General features: G+C 41.0%; 1 protein-coding gene across 7 annotated transcripts in view; it reads right to left on the bottom strand.

The window, feature by feature from the left end:
• Positions 1-27,398, bottom strand: part of MYLK3 (myosin light chain kinase 3) — a 45,088-nt gene extending 17,690 nt beyond the window's left edge. The window contains exons 1-4 of one of the 7 annotated variants that reach the window (XM_017740862.1): positions 24,009-27,398; positions 23,561-23,628; positions 22,850-22,955; positions 15,821-15,946 (exon numbers count right to left, since the gene is read on the bottom strand). In XM_017740862.1, the coding sequence (XP_017596351.1) occupies positions 15,821-15,829 (9 nt within the window). In that variant the 5' untranslated portion in view covers positions 15,830-15,946; positions 22,850-22,955; positions 23,561-23,628; positions 24,009-27,398. Of the gene's footprint in view, positions 1-1,363; positions 4,637-13,752; positions 15,754-15,820; positions 18,452-22,849; positions 22,956-23,560 lie in introns of those variants that run through there. The other 6 variants (XM_017740859.1, XM_017740861.1, XM_017740860.1 and 3 more) reach the window with 6 other exon arrangements.
• Positions 27,399-27,431: the final 33 nt, after the last annotated feature.

Genomic DNA, 27,431 nt, shown 5'->3' with positions numbered 1-27,431 from the left:
CCTCCACCCCATCCCAGCCCACCAGGTTGTCACCAGCAGGTCATCTCACCTCTCAATTTCTATCTGCCCATGCACAAAATCAAGCAAAGGACAGTATCTGTCTCCAGGCATTTTGCAGTGACTGCAGACAGTGACTGTAACAACACAGCTTTACCCAAAACATATGAGACTTTTCCATTTCTCCAAAAACCTGTAGAACTGAAGTTGGAACTGGAAGTATGAGCTTTATCCAGATTTAAGGTTGATAACTAATGCATGATTTATTGCTCTCAACACTCATTGAAGCACTTTATAAGTTCTTCTGTCTCCTAACAGCCAGCTCACTTTAGCCGCTGGCACTTAAAAAAGGGAGAGCACTGAAAGCCTGAAAAGTTACACTGGCATCAAGCACTGCCCTGTTCTTCTAAAGGGTTAGATGTACCTTCCCATCAAAACATTTTAGTTTTGGTAAAAAATATTTGGATTAAGATACAAATGGACATTTTCATTTGAGCTAAATTCTCCTTACTGTAATCACATCTCTACATACAACCAGATTCTTGGAATCAATAAACATATTCCAGCTCTTGCAGCTTTCCTCCCTTTTGTCCCCATGGTGGGATAGAAGCCATAGTGAAAAATGGAAACTCCCATTATAAAGAACTAATTCCAGATGCCTGTAACTTTTAAAAAACAAGGCTAATCTATTTCAAAATACCATATCAGTTAAGTATTGGCCTTGCTGTTTCTCCCTCCCTGTCCTCAATAATTAAGAAATGCTTAGGAACGGATGTCTGGGAACTTGCAAACACAAGAACTACTTGTTTTCAGGAGTGAACGATGTCAATGGAGTTGACGAAGTCACAGCTGCATCAAAAAAATGTAGCTAAGGACAACTAAGATGTCTAAGGACAACATAAATTTCTCAGTAACATGACCATAGGTCAGCACAGGTTTCAGGAACTGGTGTGGATTCAGAATTTGTGAATGAACAAAGAAATAGAAGCTTCTCTCAAAAAAAAAAAAAAAACAACCCAAACTTCTAGTATGTTACTCATTCTTTTCTCTGGGGCCTCAATTCAGTCACTAATTTGGGTGACATTGCTGAGCTCTGAGCACTGGTAGAAGCTGAATTTTCCTTTACAGTAGCAATCTCCTTCTCACACTCATTACAGGACTGCCCAGCACCCTTCAGGAACTTCAGACACTGTTTTGAGCTTGCTCCCTGCCTTAAGAGCCTTGCAATTTGAAGGTCCCAGCAGTAACGTGTAGCAGCAACACAGAAAGGAAATCTTGAATTAAACATCATGCAAGAGATTGACAGGAGAGCCTAAAGCCCTGCTATGTCATAAAGTGAAATGAAGAACAGTAAAACTAAACCAACCTCAACAGGGATTTCCAGCAGACTCCCCTTCTTCCAGGGCACAATGCCTTTGAGAATGAAATCCACTACTTTAGAATTTTTTAATACTTCTCCCACAAATGTAATAACTTTATCCAGGGTATCAACCCTTTTCTCTATCTTTGCCAGCCTCTCCTTATGCTTGGAGGCATCTAGCTGGGCAGCTTTCATCAAATTCAACACTTCTGAGCATATGCTCTGGACGTCAGCTTGGGCAGCACTGTCCGGTACGTTCAGGCCCTTTTGCATTGCATCTGTGTCATCAGGAGCTGCTCGGGATACTGTGAGCTTGTTACTGCCATTTCCTACATCAGCAATGCTTCTGTCAACTTGCTGCAGTTTGCCTGTCAGGTCTTCTTGGAAATGCAACAGTTTGTCCATCTTTTCATTCAAGAGATACAGTTTTTTGTCCACCGTACTTAAACTGCTCACTTTTGTAGGCTGAAACTTTGTCAGGGCGTTTCCCTCTGCGAGGTCCAAGCTCCCCGCAGACATCGTGTCCAGACAGCAGGAAGTCAAACAGATTAGGCTGGCTTTTCATTAAGCATAAATTAGAAAATGAGGCTCTGAAAGTTCATCTTCTTCAGCTATTCCTATACCAGACAAGCTCACTTACTGGAGTCACTAGAACGTATCATGAGATAGCTACTGCACAAAAGATTTATTTCTGTGTTATCTATTTCTTACTGTGGGCTTTCAATGATGGAGGCAACTTGGCACCAGACTATGTTTTCTTGTGCCTCCTTGACGTCACAAAACCATTTAAAATTCTTTCTCGAGTGGCTGTTGATAGGCAAGCATCTTAACAATGGCCAATGCCTGCACAGGCCTCTGGAGGGAGGGGAATTGTTTTCATGACCGATTTTAGTTCTGTGATAATGAAAAGGTGCTAGAACATTTCCCTTCATTAAACAGGAAAAACATAAAAGTAAATTGGCTGGCCTTGTGCTTCAGCTTGGAAGAATTCAGCTTTGTAGCATGGATGCAGAACACCCAGCATCAACACAGGGTGCTCTTTCAGTTGGCTGGCAGTTGAATTTAAAAATAGAGTACAATGACAATGATCTGAAATACGTATCTAGCACCAGCATGTCTTTGTCAACTGAAACTTCTAAAATTAAATCTTTCTCCCCGGTTATAAAAATGAACCAAGTTAAAAAAAAAAAAATCATTATGAAGGCACAGCAGAATTAGTCAAACTATTAGCAATGAAATCATTAAATCATAAATCTTAAACGATTTGTTACTGACTTGCTTTTCACTTCTGAATCACAACATATCTGCTACACAAATTACATTCCCTAGAGAACAGAAAGAGTCACTTCACACTGCACAGGCTCGACTGCCACAGCTCTGAATGCTTTAGAAACATTAATGAATGCACCCTTACAATACCACACAGAAGGGGAGTCAGTTCCCTGCCACAGAGGATGAACTGTGGCATCAAGAGAGAGCAGTCTGTCCCATGCCAGATGTGACACTGTAACACGACAGTGTCTGGTTTTCCCGGGTCCGTTTGTAGAGCAGGGAGGAGAACAGTGGGGAAACCCTGCTGCCACAGGAGTCCTGACAGCAAACAACAGCAAAGCCCCAGCCTTTGGGATACTGAGCATCCCTCTGTCTCCAGTCCCTTCCTCATTTTTTGTAAGGGGCATATGGAAAGAAAATGTCACTCTTAAAGTGAATTTCCTGTATGAGATAGGACATCCTAGACATTAAAATCCTTCCCACAGAGTAGCAGCAGCATTAAAATTACCCTCTCAAGACAATGTTGAGTCCTTGCCACTTCCATAAGACAAGAATTTTTACCTTTACAGTAAAAAAAGTGTTACATCTACCAAGGCCATCATATAATTATAGCCAACCTGGTGGTTCTGTGACATTTAGAGGCCAATAACCAGCTTTACCAAACACAGCAAAAGCTGTGAGACTTGGACTATTCATCATCTTCACGGGAGAGTTTGAATACCAAGCAATGACTTTAGAAGAAAAATTGGCATTTCATGCCATATCACTTCTCCTGACCAAAAAGGTATTTTAAAGTCACTGGTGGTGGGGATAGAATGGTGTAAGTTTTGTGATATCCCATACAACACAGTAAAATATACAGCTCTATCTTGAAGGACACTGGCAATGAATGCCTTGCAACTCTACTACTGCGTTTAAATAATCAGAGTTTTTAGCCAAATACCTCCAAGTAGTTAATTCTTTCAAGCCTATAAACATGCTTGATGACAAAAGATAGAAACAACCAATATAATTCACTAAATCTAGAGTACCTGTTGAATGTTGTCCTCTTAGGAACAAAAAGAAAGTGGTAGAGTCACTAGAGTGTTGTATTTAAAGTCAGACAATGCAGAGCAAATACTTCAACAAAGAAACAGCCACAGAAAGTCATCCCCAGCTGCACACTCAGAACTCAACTTGCCACCACCAATGTGCTATTCCAGGCACAGCACACGGCCAGGAAACAATGCAAGTACAACCAGCGAGCACAACTGGCCTCTGGGCATGCTTGGGGGCAAACAGGACTCCTTCAAAACCTGGAACTGCCTTCTTAGTTATTTAACAATTGAGAGCAAAAAGCATGAATGCTGCCCAATTGTTATTAACTAGTGTTATTATTCATGTAACTGCTGATTTAATCCTCCTCACATGCAATGGACTAGTGGTAAATGTTGTGTAAAGCAAAAAGTGGGGCTTCAAAAAAAAAAATCCCGTCCCTTTCTCCTCTGGATTCAGCCACATGCACTGTGTATTCCAGCTACATGGAACAGATGTCACCACCCAATAACTGCTCACACAGCGCACTTAGAGATGTTTGAGATAATGCTCTACAGAGAATTCTTGCTAAAAATATGCAGCAAATATTCCTTGCCAGTGTTGTCTGAGGAACAGGGAATATCCTGCCACAACTGCCTCCTACTCAGATACAGCTGTTTGACTTATTACACTACTTACATCAAACTGTGCATCCATAAACAACTGCAAAATTACAGATGGGTGAAGGACAGAGAAAGAAACCTCATTTGGACCAAAGTGAAAAGTTTTAAACATCTGTCACAAAGTTAAGGTCAGCTTTTCTTTTTTGTTTTCATTTTCTCCCCCACACTCTCCCCTTTTGCACTGCTGGCAAACACAAACAGAAAAAAAGGCTCTGGCAGGTCTAACAGTTTGTCTTGCCTTCAGGACGATAATAAGTTGGGGTCTCCCCCCCTGCCATGTGGTCCTGGGAGAGGGGTCCTGGGGGGAGGCACGGTGTTTCCCTGCCCCTGGTCAGCCTCGTTCCCCATTGGTTTTTTGTGTTCCCCTGCGTGGGCAAGGACCCTCAGTCCCGGGATTGCAGCAGTTCCTCAGCAGATCCTCAGCCATTCGGCTGGAGAAATAAACATCTCTGAAACATCTAGCAAGAATCTGTCCATAGATATTTCTTTTCCACGGGGCTCGTTGTCTGATACACGTGCTGGCAGTATCCCCACTGTAACAATAATATGCTCAAATACTGGCAAAAACCCTTTTATTCCTTTTGCTTTGAATTACAATAGGAGGCAATTGTTGTTCAGAACATTGATTTAGTGCCCAGTGTTCAGATCTTGCTTGAGCAGCCTGGAGAGAGTATTTATTTCCATTGCCAGTCCCAAGCCTTTCAACAGTTACCAAAAAATAAGGGAAAAATCCTAAAATGCCCGACATCACAAAAAAGCACAGCTGTTGTGACAAGTGCCACAGCCTATTAAACTCACTTTTTCTTTGTTAGGAGCTACTGCTTATAATGACATTTTGCACTTAGATACCACAACACACGGTGCTTCATCTTCAACCCCCAAATTTCACAGTGCGTTGTATGAACAACAAATACCAGGGAATGCTGCAGGACTTCTGCAGAGAGCAGAGCTATGCTCAGTCACCCCAGCTGGCATTGCCAAAACTGGTTGGTGACCCACAAGACTCCATCCCAGTCTGGATGTAACTTGAACAAAGTTTCTGATGACCATTGGTCTCCTGAGGCTTCCTGTTCATTTCTTCCAGGTAACAAAAAACGAGCTCTGGGATCTGAAGTGCGCAGGCAACTGCCTTGATTCCATTGTCTGCTGAACTGAACTCTGATCCCTTTAGAACACCTCCAAGGTATCAGGTATCTCAGGAATGCAGAGAAAAGGAACACACATGCTGGAGAAACAGAACTACAAGTGACCTTGAACCAATGATGCCAAAGAGACTTCTATTCTCAAGGGGGAGAAGAGTTTATTCCTCTTTGGCTCTCACCTCACACACACTCTCCCAGTTGTGAGAGAGAGGTGTCAAAAAACAAGAGAAAAAGTCACATCTAACCATAGAAAATCTATCGTATAGCAGTTTAGTTACAGTTCCTCCCTGCTAAGTCTGACCCAAAGGAAGGAAAAAATCCTCAGACATGGAGTGAATAGAAAACAAGAAGTAAAAAAAAAAAAAATCTACACCATGTACTGAAGTGACAGCAGAGACTTATACCCCAAACAAGAAATGTCACAGAGGTTAAAACCAGCTGCTCAAACAGATCATCTCATTAGATTGTTGCATTGCTTCCAACAACATTGTAAAACTGGAGATGGCTGACAATACATAGGAAAACGAAATATGTATGAAATATGTATAAAAATAACTTTTTATATGGCCTATAAAAAGCCAAAACTTAATAGAGAACTTAAAGGCTTTGGGGAAAGTTTGCAGTGCAACAGAGTTCTAAGAAGATGGAGAACTCAATGTGGCAAAACATCAGGAGCTCACAAAAGGAATAGCCAAAGCAAATAAGCTCAGAGCAATCTGGCTACATCTGATAAACACTGCTCAGGCAGAAAAAAAATAAAAACACAACAAAAAACCTAGCAAATATCTTTTACATATTTAGAAACCAGATTTCAGCTTTTTCAAGTTATAATGAAAATCTACTTAATCTACATCTAATTGCTGCAGCTCATTAACATAAATTTCCTACTTTTCCCCCCAGCAGATGAAAGGGTAACTGAACCTTTCTAGGGTACCTAAATTTTTGAAACATTAAACCTAGTTTCTCATGAACAGCACAGAAGGTAAACTTTTTATATCCACAGGGTCATGGTGCAGCAACAGACCAATTCTCACAATGGCAAATACAAAAGAGGCATTGGCTCTAACTCAGAGGAATAACTTCCAAAGGCAGGATATGCCATACAGCCTGGATAAATCCATCTAGTCCAATGGTTGGCTTTCCTGCTGGGACCAGATCACCCCGGGAACTGGGCCATACCAGCTTTAGAAGGCCAAGAAACCCACGTTTAATGTACCACTCATGTCACTGTTGGTTGAAATCCACCTGCCCAGTAAAAGGATCTGTGGAACACTATTGGTATCCCCAAGTGACCCTGGCATGATACAACTCAATATTATCTCTGTCACAACATGACTGTGGTGCCAGGTACACTCAATCTTAGCCACCACTGTAGAAACTTGGGGTTTCTATGTATTTAATGACAGAAAGCTGATAACACAGTAGATTAGGAAATACCCTTGCAAGTCCTGACTTCCTCCCCCACTTCCATTTCATTATTTTTCAGACAACTGAATCTAAGGAAAAATCTCCAGGCAGCAGCACAGCTAAGGATAGGTTACTGAACCCCAGATCATGTGCACTACTGTAATGCATCTCAGTCAGGCAGCTGACAGCAGAGAGCTGAACAGATCAATTATGACATTTCATTTACATCAAAGTGATGAGATTTCTAGATAACACTGTTTACCATTTGCCTGCAGTCCTTCCACCAGGTTACTCTGCCTCTCAGGAGGCCAAAAGTGCACCTGTTGTCCATCCACATTCACTCACTTGACCCCAGAGCTTATTCTCACCACCAAGTCTGTTACTCACAGAAACTACATTAAGAAGCTCATTACTTTGAATTTTCATCCTTTCAATTTATTTTCTTTTTAAGCAGCTATTAAACTATTTAACTAACTTGGAGCAGAAGAGTGGCAACTGAGAATGTTTCCCTGGGATAGTGGTAAGGATTCATGCTCCCATTCCTCCACACCCTCCAACAACGACCTCTCCTCTGAAAACTGAACAAAAAAGTCATGCTGTTCCTGCTTTCTCTGAATTTCAGCAGTTTTTTATCTAATGCAGTCAGTTCCTCATAAAGCCTGCTGATTTAAAGCCACAAAAGCTTCCCCTAGGATTCAAGAAGCATCTTATTTACAAGATGCTTTCTCAGTACTACTGGGAGCTCAGCAGAGAGCCCTGAGGCCCACTTGACACCTGCCAAATGCTCTTGTGTCAATGGCAGTTTGCTCAGGTACAAGTAATTCTAAGTCAGTAGGGATCTGCCACAACACAGAAGAGTAGCCCTGGCTGTGCAGTAATGCCAACAGGAATAAAATCAGTAAAAGGAAATTCTTGTCACTGAAGCAATGGGATAGGGCTCTCATGATAGACATATAGGGAACATACCTGTTGCATAAGAAGGGGTTATTACTAGACAGTCAACTTTTCTGGAAAACAAACTTACATAATCCAGAGTTTGCTCCAAAACACATTAAAACCAGTACAATTGTTCTTGCTGACTTGAAATTTGACTGGCTTCAAATCAAATCCCTCAGAAAAGCCTCTGCTTTGCCAGCAACATGCTTTGTTTGAGAAGATGAAAATCCCCTAACTGCACTGTGCTTTCTGCACTTCTGCTCCCTTCCTACTTCAGGAGATCTTTTTAGCTTCAAATCTGAAAAAAACCAACAAGAATGCACACTCAGAGCTGTACTAACTTGTTAATCATTTCCATGTTGTAACCATCATTTCCAACTTCACCTTTCCCACCACCATGACTGACAATTGTTGCAAGAATATATTACACTACTTTATTTGCTTCTCCACTTAAATTCCCATGGTTAAAAGGCAAGAACTCTGTCCTCCAGCCCGCCCTTCATGGATACTTACTGAGGTATCATCACCTCGAGCACAATTTTACACTGCAGTGGTTTAGGTCTTTGACAGGTAAAACACACAAGCACCTCAAATCATGCTGGATTGCACTGGAATTAAGTGATGGAAGTGTTCACAGGCAGCCTTGCAATAGGCAGCCTCCAGCCTCCCAAACCATCCGACTGGACTCCAGCATGCCTTGGCTACTGCCCCACACCCTTGGAAACTCCTCCCAGGTGGCGCTTACAGAAGCAGCTGCTGCCATCATGTCGGGCCTTGTGTAAGCTGGAGCCTCAGTCACTGAATTTTTTCTCTCACTTACGTTCCCAACTGTGGTACAACAAGCACCAAGCACTGTGGTCACTGCTCCTTGCTAATAATGGTCTTTACAGGACCTTAACAGCACAGGGATTTTTTTAAGTAAGAACACTCTTTGACATTTCTACTCCCCACTAAAAACCAAAACACGATGTTAAGGAAATTCTAGATCAAGTAAATACTTATCTGCCCTATAATGAAGTCTGTTATGTGCTGTATTCACCTGCTGATTTAGATCTGGCTGATATTTTGCTTTGACATCATTCACAAAGACAGGAATAACCATCAGTTCAGGCTTAGTCTAGACACAAACTACTTTGAAAAAGATTCAGAATAAAAGAGTTTGTGTACAAAAAGCAGTGGTTTTGCAAACTCTTCTCAGTAATTAAAAGCTCAGATAGAAGCCACTTGCTCTCCTTTAGGTGAATGTTTCAATGTCTGGCAAAAAGCAGAGAAATTGCTGCATCCATCTGTGAAAAACATCTCCAGCTAAACTTAACAGTAGTTTTCACCAGGTTGGAAGAAGTATACAGGAAACAAACAAAAGAATGTGATCTACAGAAAAGCTTGCCTATAAGAGCATTATATCACATGCCAGTGGAATTGCAGAAAGCAACTAACAACAGGAATCAAGCTTCTCAGAGCAAGGAATGAGAAAGCAATTTTTAAAGTTTATCTCTGTAAAGCAGATAGCTTAAGAACAGCTGGGTGTGAATGAGAAGCCTTGAATTAGGGCTCCAGGGGTATGATTAGCACAGTGATCTATTTTTACATCTGAGGTTAGTATCTCAGTACAAATATCCAGTAAAAACAGAAATCCAGAGCACATTTGGTACAGCCATTTCCACTCCCAAAACACTAAGTACCCCCCCCAGTGCCTCTCTGCAAGGCTTCTATCAGGACTCAGGAAGTTTTGCTTCTGAATCACCTTGTTACCTTAAATCAGCCGTCTACAGACTCCAGAGTATGAATTTTCCTCAGCCACACAGACATTTCTCTGAACTCATAGGAGGCTCCTGAATTAAAACTAATAAATCATCGATTTTGGAATTCTGCTATTAGATCTCCAGCTGCATTGCAGAGACAGCTGTAGTGTAAACACAGACACACTGATTATCAGTGCTAGACTACAAAAACAGCCCCAAGTCCTGGCACCATAAAGCCAAAAATCACTCAGAGGAAAGCAAGCAAATAACAGTGCTGATAACAGATCCAGGATATAAATTGTTTGGATTTCATATTAGTTGATACCGTGAGTATTTGTCACTAACAGGTAGTAGGGCAGTGCCAGCCAGAAATCCAGTTACAGCACAACAAGATCCTCTCAGTGCAAGAAATTAGGAGAGGAGTTAAAACACGGGGCTGGATGCTGGAAAATACTGCAGCAATATTCCGCAGAGAGGTTAAGCAAGTTACAGCTGGCAAGAGTCTCTTCATACAGTCCCTGAAAACAGTGAAATACAGGGGCCTCTTGCTCTTGTTCCACCACAAAAGAAGAAAAGGGAAAATTCTGACAAAGTTTGTCTAAACTGAATCCAGTGAAACGTGGATTCTGTGCTGACCATAACACAGATAAAAGTGCCCACAAAAACAAGCTCCGAGGCCCACAGCAATGACTGGCAGCTTTCTACCTGCCTTACCAAGACAAGCAATCCCTGCTGGCCATGGTGACAACTGCCTCATGCAGTGGGATGACCCACAACCATTTGGTAGCTTGTGCCAATGTTTTCTGGCCCTAAACCTGATAATTCTGCATAAAGCAAACCCAGAAACAAGAAAGTCGGTCAGTCATCAAATCTGTAGCAAACTGTTTTCTTTTTATAGCAAGACAGGTCAAGGAAGATGTGATTCAAGCTGTGCTGATTCCTAAAGAGGTGCTGAAAATTAACCAGAACCCTGAAGCTTCCTACACTGGGCTCCTGGGGACTTCAGCTGAAACTGGGAACAGGAACCCACCAAGAAAACTTCCAGAACAGAGTCATTTATAGAAAAAGGGCAGTTCTTTTCAACTCTACCCAGCCCCATACAATACCAGTGAACACGCAATGACAGTGCTGGCAGGAATCAGGTCTCTGAAGGGAAGCATTGGGGACCTGAAATCAGAAGTATGCCTAAGATGGGTCAGTCAGAAAGCATATGGACTGCTCAAGCCTGAACAACAAAACAAGGACACAAATGAGAGAGTGAAAGGTGAGCCACAAATATAGAAGACAACAGCAGGAGGACCTGTTAGCTCCTGCTGTCTCAATTCAGCCATGGAGAAGGTGAAAACAAACCTGGATTGTAATGTCAGAGACTATATATAGTTTACTACTTTAGTTTCTGGGATATGAACTGTCTGAAAGGATACTCAATAGAGTATATTTAGACAGCAGACCACTATGGTGCAAAATTTAAATTGGAGCACGTGACATCTTCCTCTTGAGTTCCCACAAAGCTTGGGGAAACAGCGTTAACAACTGAGATGGTCAGAAATTTTCCAATCATGTATTTTTCTAAAAGTCCCAAACCTTCAGAATGGCTTCCTTCTTCCATTCATTTCTTTCAGTCTGTCTGCCTGTCTGTGAGCTCTCCACAGCAGTGTGCACACAGCCTGCCAAGAATCTGGACCCTGGGAGGGCTGTTTGGGCCCTGCAGTACATGAACTGTCCAGAGCCTGGATCCCAGAGCTGCTCTGCTGAGGAGAGAGAGGAGTGACTTCCCAGGTAAACAGGAGCCTGAACTGCAGGTACCAAGGCCTGGTCTCCATCAGCAGCTCTGCTGTCCAAGCATCCACAAAATGGGAGACAACTGTTTAAAGAGATTAAAGCAAAGGTAATTGTTGCACAGTGCAAGACATTTGAAAACAATCACACGAAGTTCAAGATGTGAACCAACACTACCTGAGGAGTTCCAAATAATTCTACACATGACTCAGAAAAAATAACTCTGAGTATGAAAAGCAGCAAGATATTAGCCCCTCCAAAAAACCCCCACAGAGTGGGATGCATACCCCCCCCCATAAACATGAATGAGGAAAGGAGCATCAAGATTAACTTATGTGAATGACTAGGTAACTTCAAATATCTCATTAAGTGTCTGTGTCCTAAAAGAAGAGTTAGGTCCAGCAAGTCAGCAGAAGAAAGACAGCATTGCCACCAAGGCTAAAAGGATTGATGTAGGTGAACATCAAAGCTGTTCAGTTCTGAAAGGAAAAGCCTGAAGGAAGTACAGGCGACTTGATCTTCAGGCACATGTTAGAACACTCCTATCACTGCCTCTCCTAAGAGCCCAATTAATTTCAGAGACAAAAAATGCCTCATCTTATTGCTTGAGCACCGATTTCCCCCTCCACTGTACCTCTGAGCAATAACAGAGTTGCAATCAATCTGTAAAAACATGCAGGGCACTGTTACAGAGCTGCCTGGGGTTGTGATCCTTCCACAACAGCCCAGTCAGCTGAGCCAGCCACTTGTTGGAGCAGCAGCAGGCAGATCCCCAGGTACTGCACCAGGAGACTCCAGCCCACAAACATGCAAACAACAGGTTCCCCCCTGCAACTACTGACATCAAAACTGTACACACACCCAGCAGATCCTGCTGGGACAGTCTCAAACCTGACCTGTAGGCTGGCACTGGGAGAAGAGAGCTCTCACTAGGGTTAATATTAAACTTACACATTAGAGCAGTTCTCACCAGCTTTACTGAGAATTGCACATGTGGTCCAAGACTATTCATCCTTATATGTTCTCTGCTGGTCACATCCTCCAAAAGCATCCTTCCCTTTGCAATGTTCCATGAATTTGAGTACTTGCTTTGTGAACAAAACAAAGAATGATTTTCCAAGAGATAAACATAATGAGTTTGGTAAATTGGCCAGAGCGATGTAATCCAATGTGAGACATCCAAAACAAAGTTGGTTTTGATTGTTAGTGCACTGAGAACAAGGAAAACCAATGAATCAAACTAAATCTAAGACAACTTTTACCTGTGGATAACTTTTACCTTAATGTGCTTCCAGAAGACAAGCACCATTATCACTAATTTTACGGAAAAGGAAATTGAAGTAATGAGTATCAAAGAATTACTCAGTCACCCAACAGATCAATTACAGAGAAACAAGACATTCTGAATCTCATTATAGTCTTCATTGCAAAACACTAACTCTGATCTGCACAGAGCCAAGCCAGAGAATGCTATGGAGACAGATAACTGCAGTACTGACTTATTTTCCCCCAAGACACGACTAGTCCAAAAAACCCTGGCTCATTTGTTTTTATGGTTCTAGGGCCACCTTCTGTAGTCCTTCTGAAAATATCTTCCATTTGCACTCCTTCAGAAAAAAGCAAGAGAAAATTGCATGTATTTCAGGCTATTTATTACCTTTAACAAAAAGCTGAACACAAACAATTTAAACACATCATTATCTCTTCAACATGAGGAACAGATGAGTAGTATATTCAAATTAATAGACCAAAATGTTTTTCTGCTATGTTGCCATAAATAGACAACAAAACATGCAGTCACTGGGATATGAAAGGTGTCTGGTCTTCTGAGCCATTCTGTTTCTTATGTAATATATGATAAAAAAAAATCATATTATACTCTTGGCTATTAAATCCACTACATGTCATTACATTAGAGGAATTTAAGACTTTGAAACAATATCTTACTTTTTGAAATTAGTAGAAATTTTGTCCTTTCTTCAACCGAGCCAGAATTTGGTTTATTGCTGTTGATTTAGTTCATTTACTCCACTGGCTCTTTAAAACACAAAGATAATTACAAATACAAGCTCTTTAAGAAAACCCATTACAGCTGTCATTGAACAAAATACATGAAGAAATCCTTTCTTCAAAATTTTGAAAGAGAACAGTTTTAAAAACCCCACAACAATTTGATCTATTCTAATTTAAAATGCAACTACTACAATTATTTTTTTTTAATTTCTTGAAAATTATTATATGTACATGGAATTCTTTTTAAAGTTGCTTAAGTACATTTTCTGCTACTGATCTTTTCAGCAGCTCAAAAAGTAGGTAAATGCAAACAAGCTGCTGAAACCTAGACTTCCTACCATGGTAGCAACTAAAACTGAACTTCACAGGTAGCTTGAAAATACAGTGGGTTTTAACGAGTAGCTTACAAAGGTAGAAAAGCAGATTCCCATTCTCTCTTCCACCAGTGGCGTCTGCACGTCTCTCTGCGCTTACAGGGTCTGTGCTCTGCCCATCAGCTGAAAGCTTTGGACACAGCTGTCTTTTGCTTTGTTCCCTCAGACCTTTGCACAGTGGGGTTCTGATCTCACAGCTTTCCAGGACTACCCCAGAGCACCCTTTGAAGCACTGAGTGCCCACCGCTCAAGGTGATTGCACTGCTTTTACCACAGGTCAAATGGGCTAATGCAGAATTTGGCTGCTCATTAAATCACCTCAGTGTCAGCCTGCCCAACAGAGTCGTTGTCTTAAAACTCACGTATGTCACATATATGACAACCAAAGCAAAAAGCTGTAACAACCAACCTCCACATCACGTGAATGTCAGTCTGCCATCCTATACAACAAATATTCCAGTCAGAATTAAAGTTTTAATATGCCAAGGCTAGTAAAAGTAAATTTATTTACGAAGGCAAAGCCGCAGTCATCATTTCAGAAACACCTCCTTGACACTGGCAGGTGTTCTGCAAGCCAACAGGCTGCACAACCTGGCCAAGAATGTCAGACACACAGAGCATGTTATAAAAGGCACAGAAACCAAATCTGTGCCATCCAGAAAGTTTTCACTTTCAAACCAGGTTTACAATAAAGCACTAAGGAGTCCCTTACCGTAAATCTCTTTATGTAATCAGAAACACAAAATCCTCCCATGCTCAAACGTAGGGATCTGTGCAGGGCAGATTCTTGATATAAAGTCCCCATTCTGTTTGGCTTGTCTGGTGGTCACCCTGGTAGCCTGCAGCCTTTTACTGAATAAAGCTGCAGAGTCTCCCTGGATCTTGCTAGAATTCTGCTTGCATGATAAACCAGGCATTTCATCTTATCTGACACTACACCAGGCATTTCAATCATTTCACTGCCTTATCAGCAGTACTAAGTTCTATCCATATTCCAGCAGTTCACTTCCTGAATCACCGATAACAGATACTCCAGGGCACGGAAACAATACAAGATGACAGCCAGACCTCTGGCATCACTGAACAGTCCCTTCTTTGCATTTCTTTGTTCCTTCGCTGATTTTCATCCAATTTTACTTTGCTTTAGCTGTAACTTAAGGACAGCACCTTGGCTTCAGCCAAGCAATGACAAGACTGCCATTTATCCAAGTGCTATTCTATTTTTCAGTGACACTGATAACTGCTGCAAGTTATTTGCTTCAACACAACGGGAATATTACACATTGGGAATTTCTTGTGTTTCCAATTTCTTTAGCACAGGAATTGAGGGAACAGTGGATGGACACAAAAGGACCATTCAGGAGGGTTCATCCTCCATCAGAATTCACATACCTATTTATGCCTTAAGCACTGTTTCTACATCTGATGCTATGCACACAGAGCCATTCACTTCAGTCTGTAAAACACCTTACCTACTTACACAAGTGTACATTGCCATGAAGTCCATGTAGGCATATTTGTGAAGCCCTAGATCTAGGATCTTTTAATTTTTTTCTACCTACACAGTTAAATATACAGCCACAATGCACCCAAATTATGTTTCTTGTGCATTTGGTCCTCAGCTAATGAATTCCTTTTTATTTTGCCCTGTGTAAAATACATTTTCTTTTAATAGAGTTCTGACCCGTAAGTTTGTGTCCATGGAGGACAAATATACAAAGAGAACAGATACCAAGACGCTGGATGACCTAAGAAGGAAATAAGTTCTAGAGAAGTAGAAGCAAATCTGTTCTCAGTTTTAATCTGTGCCTTCCTTTCCCACTTAGCCAACAAGCTGTAATAGAATTATCTCTGATTACAAGCTGCAAGCGATCTAACATTAAGCTGAATCCATGAGGCATGGGTACACAAAATGACAGCCTCTCACTATGGCCCTGCCTTTGAGCAGGTGGACAAGCACCTCAGGCAGCCGGCCCAGGGCCTGCCATGGGCCACGTCTTCACTGCTTCAATCACAACAGAAGTGCGTTCTACCACAGGATGGGTGCACGTGCACTCTCCCCTGAAACAATCAGGTGAGCAATGGAGATAAGATACTGTACCTTAATCATTATGATCTAAGAGATGTCAGGTCCAGAGGTGTGGGTACAGAGCTGGCTGCCCCTCTCACAGCAAAAACAAGTGTTGTGTGTTTCCAGCTGGGTTTGTATAGCAAAATAACAAATATGCTGTTAAAAAACAGAATGAAACCAACATAAGTACAGACAAAACTAGAAACAGGTGAGGAACTCTTGCAGGGCCAAAGCCATGGAGTACGTGGCCATGCTTGCTCTGCTGCATTTTTTACTGCCAGGCAGGGAATGTTTTTCAGGCTAATCAACAAACAAGTGAACAGGGGGTGCCTGGAGTACAGGATGACTTGAGCACAGCTCATACAGGCGAGATAGTTCTACCAAGATGCTGAAAGTGTAACATTCTGCTTAAGGGATATAGGCAACCCGAGGCTGCCCCAGATGCTGGACTTAAACCTCCAGAAATGTGAGACCAGTCTCAACTGTCAGACCCCTGCATAATTCCTAACTCCTTTTTTGTGCCTTGGCTTTCCCACCTGTAAAACAGAGTTAAACCTTTCCTAGCTCATAGAATATTTTCATAGCTTTAATATTTATTATTACCATTCTGCCCTTTAAAAGGGCAAAACTAAACCATAAATTCTAGGTCAAAACTGCCCCAAAATTTTTAAGACACATGAGCTTGGTGTATGCAGTGGCACAGGAACACTGGTGCCCTCTGAGTTGAAAGCCCTGCCCCTGCTGCCGAGCCGTTCCACATGGAAAGGGCACAAATGCTGCCAGCCTTGTGGCAGCACCTGAAGCAGCATTCCTGGAGCTGGGAACACCACCCAGCCACTCTCAGTGGAACAGGAGACCATCCACATGGGCATCAAGCTCTTGAACATGGCCTTCAGCTTTTTTACTAACACATAACTGTGGGAATTAAACACCCCCATTCCAGTACCTAAGAAAAGAACAAATATTAGAGCTTTTCAAGAGGTGTAGGGCTTAACAATGACCCTAGACCCAAGGGAGGGAAAGAAGTATTTTTATATATTTGTGACTTATTCCAATAGCACAAATAACCATGCAGTTAGTGTAGATTTAGTAAAGAGACAGTATTACTTAATGTGGCAGCAAAGGCACGTACAGCATGCAAGCACTGTGCCATGGGGGAAAGCTTGCATGACAAAGAGAATCCTTTAGAAACTTTGGCAAGAACTCTGGAATGAGCAATGCTCAGCCTGCAACCTTCCATTAGCAGATCTAAATACAGAAGCATAGTGTAAAACAACACCTTCCTGCAGTATTTTCATTAATTAATATTAAGAATATAATTATTATGATGAGTTTCACTGACTGCTTTTTTTCCCATTTAGTTTCCGAAAAATAACTTGGGAGCTTCTCTCTCCCCCAGTGTAATTTCCAGTCTCACAATGTCAGTTCTGGACTGCGTGATTCTGTGAGTATTAAAGGCAACAAATTAGTAGCAACTATAGAACTTTTAATCCACAAGGAAATAGTCCATTTTTCACGAAGTTAAATGTATTGCTGTGACAATGGACACAGCTACAGTTTCTTCTAGTACCTGGGTAAAGTCTAATGGATTTTACATATAGGGAAATACAGAGCTTGGTGCCTTGACCTAAAATACTGTGAGCTCGAGGCAAGGAAAGTGATCACTGAGTATAGGCTTTGTAGGTGTCACGAGACACCATTTACTTATAGAATAAATGCAGAACTTTACCAAAAATCATGCACGTTAACATCCAACAAATGAAATCAAGATCAAGGTTAGTACTCTGGCTTTTAGAGGAATTCTTCAAGTCTGCTATTCTTACACTCCAGAACTCCTCTTCCAAACGAGAGAAGTTAGCAGCCCATCAGTGCATTTGGAGCACAGACCAAGACAAGGGAAGAGGTAAAGAGGTTATCCGAACTGGATTTCCCAGCCAGCTGCTGACACATTTGCCAATTCCTGCACTAACTACAGAGTAAAGCGAAGCGGCTCAGCATTTTTGAGGTGACCTCTCTCATCTCCCAGCACCAGCCTCTGTGAATTAGGAGGAGGTGTGCTGGCCCACAAACATCCCATTTCCAGGAAATTTATAATCTAAACAACATTCCTTAGATCAAATGGTTAATACAAAGTATCTTTCTTCCTGAAAATGAGGGGAAGCTTTAATCACTTGGCACATTTCTTTTACACACACTTAAGGGTTATGAAATCACTTAAGTATTTTAGAACCTTTTTTCATTAATAATCAGGGACAGGGAGCTACTAATACTGATGTCACCCAGCCTAAGTCACCGTGACTATGCCCTAAACATCTAACTGAAGGTTCCCAGTTCTCTTCCAAAGGCACTTCCAAACTGCACTGATAACTTACCCTTTCATTACGCTTCCATCCATGCAACAAGCTAGAGCTGGAAGCCAGCATACAGGAGTATCCCCAGGGAAATGCACACAGAATCAGCAGGCAGGATATTGATACCAGAAATGTGCAGGTGCCCTTCTGTGTCTGATCAGGACAAGTATTCAGGAGCCTGTGAAGACTTTGACTGATGAGGCATTTCCTAAGAGCAGTCAATTCCTGGTTGTCTCTGTGCCAGTATCAGCTCATTCCTAGAGCCACTCCACTCACAATGGATTAGTATTAAAGGACAGGTCTGCAAGCCTCCCCACCTCATTAATATTCATTTTATGTTTTAAATTCCAGTTACAGAAGGACTCATGCCCAAGGCTAGGAGCCTCATAAATTATATTCCATTTTTAAACCTGCAGCATTCGCTCTCATTGTTTCAGAAGGAAAACACTAGCAGAGACAGCTTTGGGCAGGCTGCTTTTGTTTAAAAGAATACTATCTAAGGCCCTACTTTAACTTCATTAGCCCACAAAGATTTGCACTACAACGAATCCTGCCTACAAAGCACAAATACAATTGCCAGCAAATTTTTATTCTTTCATTATTCTGCTTTTGTTCCAGCTGCCAAAGCAAGTGTGTATAATGTTTGCAGCTGAATAAACTCACAAAAGACAACTTACCAAGGGAAGACTTGAAAATAGCTACAACCACCAAAAAAAGAAACCAGATTAAGAGGCAAAGTGACTCAACATGTACTTTGTCTCCCGGCAAATACGGGTGGGTGATTTAGATGATTTTGCATTGAGAACTACCACATTACACAGCAAACCTGGATTTGATGGTCAGAAAAAATGTCCAAAGAAGAACACATTGAAGTCTTCTCTGTAAGGATGGGGCCAATTTTTGGGTAGCATTCTCTTCCTTCTGTGAAACACCGAGCCTTGTTACACAGGTCAACCTGACAGCACCTGTACCCTTCTAGTCTCCACTAGTGAAGGAATGAACAGCAAAAGCAAAAGGAAGGACAAACTTTTCTCATTTTACCTTTACAAAAAGTTGCTGTAGTGCAGATTTCATGTTCAAGAGCCTATTAGTTTAAAACACGGACAGGTAACTGGAACCAAAATTATTTGACATCATTCTTCTACTTGCCCTCTGAAAAGCCTTCAGCAGGGAGAGGAGCAGACCGGGCATGTTTCCCAGCATGGGATGAATAGGTTGTCACTTGCATGGGATGATAGATTTTTATCAAGTTCCTACTTTGCAGATGCACTATCCTGTCGTTTTTATAAAGAATTAACACATATCCTCTTGCCCACTCTGAGGCAGTCACAGAGTTGGTAATTACAGCCTCTCATTTAATGGTTTGTTAACTAGAGGAGACATCATTTAAGTGAGCAAGCCCCATAAAGTACACATGCAGCACATGAATATACATGTTGAAATCAGAATTACAGAATCCTCTATTCTGAATTTGAAATTCAAAGGTAAATATTTTAGCTGTATTTTAACTTTGGCAGCCTGGATTGATGACTTTTCCCCCCCATCTTTAAATCAGTGTCCCCTAACTAGATTCATTCTAGCCCTCAAAAACCTTCTTCACAAGATATTTCCCCATTTTGACTTAGTCCTGAAAAACACAGATTAACACTCTCAATCCCACCCCCAGTGGGGGAGGGATCTTGTTCACCTTCCTTATCATGTCTGAATCTGTTCCCCACAGAAAAGCCCAGTAAATTCTCAACTAAGGATACAGACGGGGAAGACCCAACACAGGAACAAAAGAACACAGCCTCTGGAGAACTCCTTTTTCAAACCACTTAATTTCTAGGTATAAAGGAACTCCTCAACTCTGGGAACAGCTGGAATAGCAGTATCCTTACTCCTCTACAGATGCAGCACCTCTCCACTCTCCTTGTTCTCCAAACTGCCCTGCTGCTCCTCACAGCTCCCAAGGGCTGATACAATGCACTGCTTCCTTCAGTGATACCCTGCAGGTTTCCATGTCACTCTCCCAAACAGCCTGAACACACTCATTGTTAACACTAATCATCAGACCTTTCTCCATTCTCTAGCGAAGTCCAGCTTGTCTTTTTCCTACCCTCTCCATTCCTGGCTTACTCTCGCTGCTCCCTGCCTCCCGCTCGTGTCTGGAGCAAGCCGCAATCACCTTCCTGCCTTTGCTATATAAGGAAACCCCACAGCAGCTCCAATGCTGGCTAATAAGGAAAACTGCATGCCTGAAACCCCAGAAACTGAGATTACTGTAATCATAATACAGTAACAGTCTGACAGTGGCCTTTTAAGTCACTGTGCTTTTGAGTATTACTGCAGTCACAGAGTGCAAGCTGTCAAAAACCCATTAATCTATCACAGCTTGATCAGCAAAAAAAAAACCTGGTAAACTGACAAGCAGCAATCTACAATCAGAACTAATTAATATAATCTCAACCCATTTTTTAGTCTCACAAAGCATAATTTTTATGACTTTCTCAGATTCCCAATGTTCAAATAATGAATCTTCCTGTTTTTAAGGAATGCCATTTGTAACACAGGTATTCAAAATAGAACATGTCCCCTGATCTTAACCATTTGCTGTATTTTTATTTTTGATCATTCTGTAGTTGGTAGGAATAGGGTCCTGTTCATTTGGATTTCAAATTCTTGTAACACATTAACAGTCTACTAAAGATTTTAAAAGACAAAATATTTGGAGACTCATTTTCCTATGTACTATTGCCATCAGTCTCAACCACTGAACAGTACAAATTGTTCAAGTATCTGTTTCCCCTTCCAAACTCCTTTAACCTTTTATTTTTTTCTAGAACTACATTTAGATGCACACGCATGAGCTGTAAGCAAACGTGAGCTTCCCTGTTGCTAAGTAACTGTGTCAGAGCCAGCCGTGCCACTGTTGTAAGCAACAGCACGGCAGCTGCCAAGTTTGGAATCCAGTCAGCATCAAGAAATGTAAGCTAAGTATTTTGGATGAGACTCCCAATCTTCTTAAAATGGGTGTGAGCAACAATGAAAGAAAAATAGATCTTGAGATGACCAGATTCATGAGTAATCCTAATGTTTCCCTATCAGAACACTTAGGCTGTATTTCAGAATGCAGCTATTAGTATTTGTCTAAATTAGGCTCCTTGCTCAATTTCCACTCAGCCCATTATACACTGCTTTGAGGTATTATTTTCAAAACACTGCTCTATGTAAGTGTTAGAAATAATAATTGTGATCATTCAGCTAAATAAAAAGTTTGTTTTAAAAGTGCCTTTTTGAAAACCTTTCACTGGATGTCAAGACCTGCCACTGGAAAAAAATCTTAAGAGTAAATTCTAATGCTCATCTTCTAATCTTAAGATAGATTTGTCCACACAGTTTGGTAGGGAATTCTACTTAAGAAACTAAATTAAAACCTTAAAAAAAATTTTTTTTCACTGCACGTTGTCAACATAATCAGAGGTAAAACTACCCCAGGACCAGGCTCTGAATCAGTACTTGGCCAAGACTCATTATATCTCTTTCTTAAGCATTTCCTAACTTACTGCACCATTTTTCCTTCTTTGGAATTGCTCTGTCCTAAAGAACAGAGAGCTTTGTTAGTTTTCCAAGATGACAGGAAGCAATCTTTATCCTCCACAGTTTCAGAAAGCTACAGTAAAAGGCACTTATACCTTAAGTCTCAGTCCACAGTTCCCTGGTGAGCTTATACAAATTGAGCCTTATTCCAATTTCATTCACCTGAGGTTACACACTAACATTTCAGTTTTAACAGTCCCCAGCCGAAAGGCTCATGCAAAATAAACAGCTGTCCTTTTCCAGAGCTTCTCACACTCGTGCCTTTCCTCTGACTCTGTACAACAAAACCTGTATCACCTCCAGGACACTGTGTGTGGTTTCACAGATAGATTTAATACCTAGTGCACTTTTATGGAGGTTATGACAAGTCTAGATCTAAAGATTTCTGAACTCTGCTGTTCATAAACTGTATGCCATTCCTTAAAAATGTCCTTTAACACATCAGAATTTTTTATTTGCTGAAGAAGTCACCAATAAACGCTACTTTCAAATACACAACTGTACCAGTAAAATAATTTATTCATTTTACTGAAAGCCAGAACTCCTGGGTCACCTCTTGCCCCAGCAAGTTCACTGACCCTGAAATGCATCTTTGGTGTTGCTGAGAACCAGGACCTGGGACCCAGAGCACCTTCACAGCAGAGACACCAACCTCTCATCACTACACCTGCCCTCATGGCCACACACACACACACACACACACACACACACACGTTTTGCTCCACAACTTCTCCATATAAAGCAACTCTGACCTCAGTCCGAAGATTTCTCTTTATTAGCATGATATTTTCCATTAAATATTCATAAGTTGTTTGTTCCAAGACAAAAGGGAAACTACTGAAACTTGGTAAACTGCCAGTCTATTAATATTTGTACTTCTGGTATCTGGAACACTCACTGTTCTTAACAGCATTTTATGGTCCTCAACATTGTCCAGGATTAAAAATAGTATTTAATTCTTAACTCTAATTAACAAAATTAGTAAGTTTTAATTGAGAGAAATAACACATAGTAGGAGACCAAAGGCAGTAAACGAAGATAGAGCTCAGGTTTGACGTACAATTAAGAAGTACCAAGAAAAGCAGCTTATGGGGTGGAGTGAGGGGAAGATGAAGAAGAGGTGCCTGACCTTTTCCTGGGGAAATGCCACATGATGACACCAAATGATTCCTGTGAACCATGTTCTGGGCTTGAAATTTTAAACAACTTTGATGAAAGCAGGTTTAAGTTTTCTTCTGCAGAAAAAAGGAAATACAGAGATTTGTCCATTTTCATTGCCTCCATCCTAATCAATTCCTTGCGTCTTACGTAGATGGCACATCCCAACCAACAGCTGGCAGCTGTCAGAAACCCTTTTAAAGTAAGTGCAGGAAAAAAAAAAAACCAAACACTTTAGTACATTGATCCACAGATATTTTCAGTTCATTATGAACTCATAATATCTGTAGAAATCATGCAGTGTCTGATCTGCCATAATACAGAAAATTCTATCATCTTCATCTCAACCAAAAACCCTCCTTAATCATTTACAACTCTAGGGCGACCAGACTTAAAATTCTGTAACTAATAGTTTGTTTTAAAAGTGATAACATAAAAAAAGAGGAAATAAAATTATTCCATTATTATACAGAGCTGTCCTACCACCACTGCAACCAAACTGGCAACCTCCATAAAGGATAGGCAAATAACTGGGGAAAGCAATGCCTTGGAATGCTGCAGTTAGATTTGCTAGATGTTATTTGCCAGAATCCACAGTAAAATTAGCAAGAAGCCTACTACAAAAAAAAAAAATCTGACAGCACTGTCAATACTTTGAAGGAAAAAATGCTTTTAGACTCACCTGAAAGGTTGTCTGTACACTGGCTCTGCTGTATTTCCATAAGCAAGAAGTGAGGCACAAAAGGAGATCTGTGGAGTTAAACAGTTGGTACTGAGAGCCCAACATGTGCTACAAGTAGTCCTGGTCCTGCAGACCAAACACCCACTGACAGCTAAGAACCTTCCAGGTCAATTTTCCTGTAAAAGTCATTTCCATCCTGCTCCCCAACACTACTCCATGATGCAAATCTAAGCACTGGAAGTACAGAGTACCATGGGATTTGCTTGGAACACACTCCCCACCCAAACAAATGCACTTGCACAGATGCACCCAGAGCTTACAACACACCTGCACGTGTTCATGTACAAACAGGGATCCTTCCCAAAAACAGCAACTCAAACAGGCCCAAACTAAACTGTGGCTTAACCCAGCTTTCTGGTTACATTGTTTAATCACAGGTTGGCAATACCTTAAAGGTTCTCAGAAGTGAAGCACCATGTCCTGTTAGGCAGTAAGATACTAAATATCCTTGGTAGTACAGTCCAAGAGTCCAAGATGCAAGGAACAGACACAGTGCTGCTAACAGCCTACATGATCACTGCTTCAAACACCCCAAAACCTAGAAAAACTAAAATCAAAAAGCACTATGTAAAACCAACCTAAAGACCTTGTTTGGGAACTGATATTCAAAGCCAGTATCTCATTTTTAGTCTCTCTCTCAATAAATCCCGTCCAACCACAGGGCAATGATAATCTGCAAAGTATTCCCCAATACCTTGTCCCAATTTCAGCTTCTTTTAATCAACTGTAACAGTATCAGAACAATAATAACTGGAAAATTAAAAAATGTTCGTAAAATTTGACCAAAGAAAACTTACATATATGGGACTTCCAGGGGAGGTGAAGCGTTTCCTTAAACTATTTTCTATTTGATTACTAATTTAAAGGTCAGAATTCTCTGGTCCTGACAAATTATCCAACTCTACCAGTCCTCACACCTTAAGAACTGATGTCCCACACAAGTGATGAAGCAGTGTTTCAGTGCAGACAGCCAGTAACACTCATTAGCAGAATTTTAATTTCCCATGTTAGGTAGGAGTTGATGTTCCAAAGAAAAATAATCTTTCAGGTTGCTTTCACTGAAAATTAAACGCTACCCTCTTCCGGGTCTCCATGGTGAGAATGCCTGAACAACAGTGAGCTGTTTAGAATACGGCTGCCACCTAGGAGCAGAGGAGAGGAAATGCAGAGAAATCTCAAGCCAAAATTTGAACTGTGAGCCCACTTGATGGCCAGACATGCTATTACACAAAGCTATAAACACTGGAAGCACAGATCTTCAGGGGAAAAAAAAAGGAAAAGAAGCAGCAGAAAGCCACTCATTAACTGGTGGTTTACAAAGAGGCAGTCCCCAGTAAAATCCCAAACTATTCAGTTCACAACAAAAAGTTTATCCAGTCAGGCAAGTCAACATGTACAGAGGTGCAGTGGTATTTCACTTGATCTTTTGTTCATTAAAAAACTGCAGCCTAATTCACTTTTTCTGAAAGACTATTTTTCTGTGCAAGGTTGCAGGGTACAAAAAAAATGCAGTGAAACAAATGAAGTCAGCCTGAACCACAATGACAGTCAAAGGCAGAGCCTAAAATCTTACACTGAAACTAGAGTAACAAAAAAAAGCTTCACGTAAGCAACTTCCTGAAGCCTTACCATATTTATTCTTGCTTCTCAGAAACTATGCAGTTTCCAAGCAAGTCAGAGCTGCAGTACATAGAATTTTACTCTTTCCTCATTCAGCTGTCACTGGCTTTATTTTAGTTTCATAGACCAAGAACAAATACAATTTACAATTATAATCTACAGTGATTTGCCAGTGTTTCATCCATGGCTCATCTCTAACAAAGAAAGAGCTCTTGAGATCCATCATGTTGATGCCTATTTTGTACAAAGCAGATACTTTCCAGTTCACTTACTGAATATGTTCCAAGAAATCTATGTCTTGGCACACTATAGTTACCAGGGATTTTGGAAGAGGCCGAAATGTCCTGTCTATATAGGAAAAAACTGCTTGTTTCTGGTTGGGGGGAAGAGAAAGTCACGTTTCTTGCTTTGCCAGATCCCCTGGCAAAGACCCACTCTCTCCCTAGGGTGCTTTCAAGGCCACCTGCTTCCACCACAGCTTTCTCGAAGAAACTGGAAGCCATCAGGAGAAGTAACATGACGATATGTGGGAAAGAGCTGACAGAAGAGACCTGCAGAATACAAAGGGAACTGTTTCAGGAGAGCCTCCACCAGTGAAGGAGAAAATATGGCCTTACATGTTTGAGAGGTACAAACATGTTTTTCAAAAGTACTGATTAGCACCAATCTAAATGCAGAAATTAACTTACAATTTTGTCACATCCAACAGCATTAACTTCGGTCCTGTGACGGTAACAAATTCCATATGCAGGAACATAAAGAGATAGAAACCTGTAGAAAGCAGGTCAGAGCACCAAAGAGACTGCATTGGCAGCTCCCTCTGTCCCTTCCTAACACAGCACATCTCATTCCAGCAACAGAAGCAACACCAGCCTGATCATATCCTTAAGTCAGAACTTCCCTTTTGTCACTGTGACTTTAACAACTCACCATGCAAACATATTCTCTGTCCTTAAGATCCACTCATCTGTCCTTACTACTGGTTTCTGTGACAGACTACAGCTCTGGGAAGCAGAAGTTTAATGATGCAGAGAAGTAGGTCTTGTGTTTGTAATTTCTCATTTACTGGAATAAAGACAAATGTGTATTAATGGCTTAAGCACATTTCCACACCATCTCTCTCACCCAGTGTTAATAAGGATGCAAATTATTCCTTAGGAGTTAAGAAAGAAAAACCACTTTCCATGTTTCCTGCTTTTACTCACACAGTTTGCATGTGATCAGTGCCTTGTGGCTTAACTTGAAGCTATCACGGCTCCTTCTGTTAATCACTAACTAATAAATAGCCAGTATTTGATACTCCAGCTTTATTAATAAACACCTTGGCCTCCACCCAGAGATCAGTTCTGCAGCAGAACCTCATTAGACAATTCTCACTACTCAATGTGATACTGAAAAAGCACCAGTAATACTGAAGAAAAAGACATTTAGTTGCACTCTCCCTCCTAGAAAAGAGCAAATGAAAGGTGACAAAACCCCAGGGTGTCAGATTTTATTAATGTAATTACCTCCTAGCTCAGGAGTTTACATAGCTTGAGGCTTTGGGTTTTTTTTCTTGGTAAAACAAAGCCCCCATATAGTTACTGAAGGAAGAGTTTTGGCTCCAATTGCACTATACCACTTTAAGAAAGATTACTTTGTTGAATGTCTTCCGCAGAACTATTTCTATCAAAACAGCTCATTTTTGCACACTCAGGTAGACTTTGCTTTGGTATTTACAGTCAGCAATCCAAACACAATACCAATAAGAACTACGCTTTTCAAACACAGACATAAAAAGCTATGGGGAATAAAAGGAGTCACCACATCCTCGTGTTTTGGAAATACCCGTCACAAGATGCCAACTGCAGATCTACATTTCTGGTGTCTCCTTCTCTCCCTCTCCAGTAAATAATGGGCCAAGAAAGAGTATGGGACAAGAACACACCAGCCGGACAAGGCAGACATTCAGCAAGTAATTGTTACAAAACAAGTGCTTGGCTCTCAAACTTCAGGAGTCTGACCCCCTCGAAGTATATGATTTTTAAAAAACAGCTCTATGTAGCAAGAAATTATTTTCTAGATAATTCATAAATAATATGAACTTGTCTAACAAAATAATCCCCCCACATTAAACCACTTTAACTTTCTTCCTACCAGAATTATATCACACCTATTAAAAAATGTAAAACTGAAGTCATACCTAGCATGA

The sequence above is a fragment of the Corvus brachyrhynchos genome, unplaced genomic scaffold, assembly GCF_000691975.1.
Source record: "Corvus brachyrhynchos isolate BGI_N302 unplaced genomic scaffold, ASM69197v1 scaffold26, whole genome shotgun sequence".
Lineage (NCBI taxonomy): Eukaryota > Metazoa > Chordata > Aves > Passeriformes > Corvidae > Corvus > Corvus brachyrhynchos.
Note: the sequence above shows the minus strand (reverse complement) of the source record. Positions and strands in the feature narration are given on the sequence as shown.